This window comes from Ipomoea triloba, chromosome 9 (assembly GCF_003576645.1).
Source record: "Ipomoea triloba cultivar NCNSP0323 chromosome 9, ASM357664v1".
Lineage (NCBI taxonomy): Eukaryota > Viridiplantae > Streptophyta > Magnoliopsida > Solanales > Convolvulaceae > Ipomoea > Ipomoea triloba.
In genome coordinates this window covers 29,348,269-29,354,268 of record NC_044924.1, presented here as the reverse complement: position 1 = coordinate 29,354,268, position 6,000 = coordinate 29,348,269, and the positions used below count along the sequence as shown (strand labels likewise).

The 6,000-nt window shown below is 32.5% G+C and overlaps 1 protein-coding gene across 1 annotated transcript; it reads left to right on the top strand.

Annotated features, from left to right (window-relative positions):
• Positions 1 to 3,830: 3,830 nt before the first annotated feature.
• Positions 3,831 to 4,993, top strand: LOC116028598 (abscisic acid receptor PYR1-like). Its single transcript, XM_031270358.1, has one exon. It carries the CDS (start codon positions 3,890 to 3,892, stop codon positions 4,583 to 4,585), a length of 696 nt encoding a protein of 231 aa, XP_031126218.1. The 5' UTR covers positions 3,831 to 3,889; the 3' UTR covers positions 4,586 to 4,993.
• Positions 4,994 to 6,000: the final 1,007 nt, after the last annotated feature.

Below are 6,000 nucleotides of genomic sequence, written 5' to 3'. Positions count from 1 at the left end.
CATACACTAGGACCATGGTTCACATTGCAATGTAGACTATGAATAATTGAAAGTTCATTATTTGTGTATTGAATATTCATTATTTGATAAATACGAAATAATGAACATACACTAGGACCATGGTTCACATTGCAATGTAGACTATGAATAATTGAAAGTTCATTATTTGTGTATTGAATATTCATTATTTGATAAATACGAAATAATGAATATATATATATATATATATATATATATATATATATATATATATATATATATATATATATATATATATATATATATATATATACATACACTAGGGACCATGGTTCACATTGCAATGTAGACTATGAATAATTGAAAGTTCATTATTTGTGTATTGAATATTCATTATTTGATAATATACGAAATAATGAACCTTCAAAAAATAAACATCCAATGTATTAAAAATGAACCTTTAGTATATTAAAATTGTAAATTATGTCAATAGACAGTAGTCCACCTTATAATGTAAACCATATATAGTCCATGGTATAATGATTGGATGATCTCATACAACACCTTGAATATTATAAATTGAGTTTGACTTTAATACCTAATGTACTAGTTTGGAAATTTAAAATAAAATTAAAAAAAAAAACATGAATGGAAGATTTTTTTTTTTTTTTACGTTTTCAATTTATGTTTAAAATAGAAGAGTACTAGTGTTCTACTATATCTTCCTTCTACAATTATTTCCAAATGTTCTTTCTTAACAAATTAAAGATCTATTGGATTTTATTTTTTTTTGGTATTAATTATTTCATGAACACATGATAGAATCTCACATAATCAATGGCAAGGAATTTACCGTCCATGATAACAGAAGAAAGGTTATTTCTCTACTGTGGGCTATCGTTCATAACCGTAACAACCGCTTTCGAGTCAAGTTCGACGATAACCTTTTGGAATATTCCCTCTCTACCTACTTAGAGCATCTTTATCAATGGAGTTTTTTCGCAGTTTTTATTAGTTTTTGTAAGTGTGATTAGAAAAGAGAAAATAGGGGAGGATGAAAAAAAAATAAAACAAATCAAATTAAAAATTAAAAAAAAAAAATTAATGTGGTCATGCACGCCTGACGCGCCTGTAGGGCGCCAGTGTTGCGCCTGACGCGCGTCAGGCGCAACACTTGCTTCTTTTTCATCAGCACTTTTACTGTGCTATGAATCCAATTTTGCATAAATGAATTTATCTTCTCTCTCATCCAAGTCATTTACTTTTGTACTATGATCTTTACATGATCCATTGGTGTCGTCGGTGTGGATGCCCTCATAGACCCTCCCTTAAGCAGTTAAGCCCAACATTTTTAGAATATGAATGAAACAAAAAACACACTAATACTTTTCTTTTTTTAGTTTTATTTCTGTGTGATTGAAAACAAAAGCATACATAAAACCAACTGACCCTTAAACCTAAAGAAAGGTTGTTTCCTTTTTGTTTCAAGTTTAAGGTTGTTGGTTGGAAACGCCATTACCAGATATATAACCAAATATAGACAAACCAGACCTAAATAAACAGGCTATATTTGTAATAAAAAACATTTCCATTAAACTGCCCAAATAATAAATTCCCTTGAAAGGTAGCTTGGACGAAGGGCAATAGAGAAAGTGAGATGTTTGACAAGTGGAGTGACATCAAACTTTCCTATTGATGTTGCGGTTTGTAGGAGTATAAGCGAGTCAAATTAATTGGGTAGGTCCGGTTTGAACGGAGATCAGTCTGAGTATGGTACGAACTTAAAGATATCTCTTATAGTTAGGATCTGCTTTGGATATCTCGTGGTCTGACCAAAAAAATTTACTCACATTTTAATTTGATAAATTTTTATATTTGATTTGGTTATTATTGAGTTTTGCTCAAACTCAAATGGTTTGAGCAATGAATCAAGTCAAATTTGACATTTGAGCAATGAATCAACTCAAATTTTCATTTCAAAAAAAAAAATCAAGTCAAATTTGAATATCTTAATACTTGAGTAGTTTGTGAGTTTAATCAATTTTTTTTAATTTGTATTTATAATATAAATTACAAATTTAGCTAACACATTTATATATTATAAAAATGAGTAAAATTGGGATATGATGTAATATTGAAAATTATTATGATATTTAATTGTAAAATATATTATTAAAATTTATATCAAAATAGAAAAAAAAAATATTGAACCTATTCAAGTAGAACTCTAGTCCAATTGCGCTTGAGCTTCAAGATTTTGAATCAAGTCCAATTTTGAATTTTGACTATTTGAGTTCAGCTTATTTAGGATTTTAGGTTACACCAGCCCCTATGCGATGTTAGTGAAATTGCAATAATTGTGGTTGCATCTTTGGAACGATCTATCCCTCCCACGAGACCTTGTAACTCTGGTTAAAAATTTTAATGTTTGAAGCAATTAGAGCAGTTAGCCACTCCAATCGTAGCATTGCCAAACAACTACCACTCTTTCTAGCGCTCCAATTTCTCTACTAATAAGCGCAACTTAAGTCCACCTACAATAATTATACTGTTGAGCTTGTAAGTTATAACTTAGCAAACACAAAGAGGCTGGTCGTTCGCAATTGTGTTGTATACTACTGAATTATTTTTTATACTTTATAAGTGACGAGCTAATAATTGATTTATTTAAATTGTCATTTTCTATGTCAAAATGTGTGGTGGAGATGTGAGAAATTTGTCATTAGAGCTCACTTTGAAACAATGTGATCTGATCTGATCTAACCATGTGAGAGGGAAATTGAACTTTATATATTTAAAATTCTTCTATGAAAATATTTAAAATCATAATAAAATAAATAAACAAAGGAATAAAAGAAACAAAACAACATGCTTTGGCTTCAAGAATTAGGCTAACGTGTCAATCAACCATTGGCTTAACCAATGAGCCCATCACCCACCTGTCATCCCACTCCTATACCAATTGCAATTTTATATTCTTTCCACTACTACAATAATTCATTTTAAAAAACGTAGTCAATTATGTGATAAGTGCACAAATCAATTATTATATTATTATGTTCATCAAATTTTTCATTTTTTTATGTCTACTTTAATTATTCATAAATTAATTAATTTATTTTTTAATTGAGTATTAATGTATTTAAAAATTATATTAAATTCAAATGATTTAAAAATTAAAATACAAATGTTCAAAGAAAATAAACAGATAAATAAGTGGTAATTTTTCATTAAATAGTATATGTGATAAATAATTTTATATTAAAATTTAGTTACAATTTTAACATTTTAAAAATTAATTTATTACATAAAAAAAATCTGATGTAAGCAAAGTTTTTTTTTATAACAAATTTTATATATCTAAGTATGTCTTATAAGTTATAACACATATCATTATCTTTTATATTATTAGTAATTTATATTACTGAACTTTTAGGTATAATTTTATAAGGAACTTTTTATTATATTGGATCCAATATAATACATGATTATATAAAGTATTATTAAGAATTATTATCATTCTAAATGGATGATTATATAATCGAATTCGGGTAGTGGTTATTGATTCTTTGGTTGAAAAATATTAAGAAAGTATAGAACAGATACTAATTTCTAAAGAATCATGAATATTTAAAAAAAATTATTATTATTAATCATACTAGATAAATTATTATTATCTATAGTACTAGTATAATGGGTAATTATATATAATTGTAGCAATTGACATTATAATTATTTTAAAATAATAATAAATTATAGTATTATGTTAAATTTCCATTTATGCCCTCCTTCTTCCTCAAACTCCCCATCATTTATAAGTAAAATAAAAACCTCTCCTTTTCCTCCTCCTCTAATCCCCTCTCGCTTTCTCTCTCTAAACAGTTTTTGATTCTCTCTTTCTCTCTCTTTAATGGAGAAAGCTGAGAGCTCGATGAACAGTGATTTGCATCGAGGAGAAGATGGAGAAGTCGGGTCGGAGTCGACCCATCACTTGACTGTTCCGCCCGGATTGAACCCGGACGAGTTCGAGGAGCTGAGGCCGTGGGCGATTGAGTTCCACACCTACCGAGTCAACTCGGGCCAATGCTCCTCCCTCCTGGCGCAGCGAATCCACGCGCCGCCGGACACGGTGTGGTCCGTGGTTCGCCAGTTCGACAAGCCGCACACCTACAAGCACTTCATCAAGAGCTGCACCGTGTGCGAGGGGTTCCGGATGGCGGTGGGCGACACGCGCTACGTCAACGTCATCTCCGGCCTGCCGGCGGCCACCAGCACCGAGCGTCTCGACATCCTCGACGACGGCCGCCGCGTCACGGGCTTCAGCATCATTGGCGGCGAGCACCGCCTGAGGAACTACCGCTCCGTCACCTCCGTCCACGGCCTCCGCCGCCGCGACGGCGGCCGGAGCTGCACCGCCGTGCTGGAATCCTACGTGGTGGACGTGCCGGAGGGGAACACGGAGGAGGACACCAAGCTTTTCGCCGACACCGTCGTTAAGCTCAACCTTCAAAAACTCGCATCCATCACCGAAGGAATCAATCAAGACAGAAACAACGATGCTAATGAAGAAGATAGTGGTAATAATACAACCGAACGTCACACTTGAGTACACAATTAATTATTGGTTACCACGAATTCATCCTAAGTCAAACTCGACACTTGTCACAAATTCAACCTTATGATTGTTAATTTATTAGTGTGAATTCGGTCTAGCCAATAATTCATAAATGATTATTATCAAAAAAGTTTTTTTTTTTTCTTTTTCCTCTCTTTTCATTGGATATTTAATTTCTCTATTTTTGGGTTTATTTATGTTGTTAAAATCACATTGAAAATTCCATGTTTCAAGGGAATGGTGATAAGGAAATGTTGGCCTGGAGTGATCATTTTGTACAAGTTTTGAACAACAAGGATAATGTTGGGACGATGGTTTTATAAAATGTAATTCTCACAAGTTTGAAACATGAATTTTCATGGATTATTTAATGATAGATCATGGGCATTGAAATGGCTACTATGTTTCTTTTCATCTTAGTTTTGTTGTTCTGTTTTTAGCACCGTTGCAAAAATCCCCGCCTAGGTGCTAGGCACTCATAGACCGAGGCGAATTGCTCCCTAGGCGTCCGCCTAGGTGGCCGGCCGCCTAGCGCCTAACTCGGCCGACTGGGCCGAGTTGGCGGCCGACTAGGCCGAATTTGGCTGAGTTAACTCGCCCAACTCGGCAGAGTTAGCCGAGTTAACTCGAGCGATTAGGCCTTGTTAATTTTATTATTATATTTATATATATTTAAATTTATTTATTTATATAAGTAAGAGAAGTAAGAGATATATATATATAATATATATAATAAAATATATGACATACACCCACACACATGAATTAATTTATTGTTTTTATAGGTCGCCGCCTAGTTACCGCCTAGGCGCCGTCCAGACCGCTTAGGCACTAGGCGCTAGTCTACCGTCCAACTAGCGCCTAGCGCCTACTGCAACCATGGTTTTTAGTATATAAAAATTCATTTTAAATTTCGGTTTGAAGTTTGATTTTTTTTTAATATTACTGACTCTATTACAATGTAGTATCTGTTCATAACTACTTTCTCAATCAAATGAAATACAAAGAGTCAATATCGCCTCCACTAAGATCGAACCCACCCCCTGCCATGTAGAGGTGCAACCGAGTGCCACTAAACCACAAGGTCTTTGGCACGGTATGAAGTTTATCAGTATGAAGTTTGATAAGTTCATATTTGAAGAATTCTCTATTTCAATGATTTTAAAAAAGTACTTGATGACATATTTCGAGTTTGATCAAATTATGTGTCTAATAATTAATAATATAATTTTAAAATTTTGAAACTGAAGAGATTATGTTATAATTTAAGAATTTAAATATCAATTATTGTTTTATAGCCTTTGCAAAGGAGATTGTTGGCTATATTTTTAAATTGAATAAACACTTAAAAGACATAATAACTAGAAATTGAAAGCAACCTTTTTATTTTTCAGTTTTTATACTAA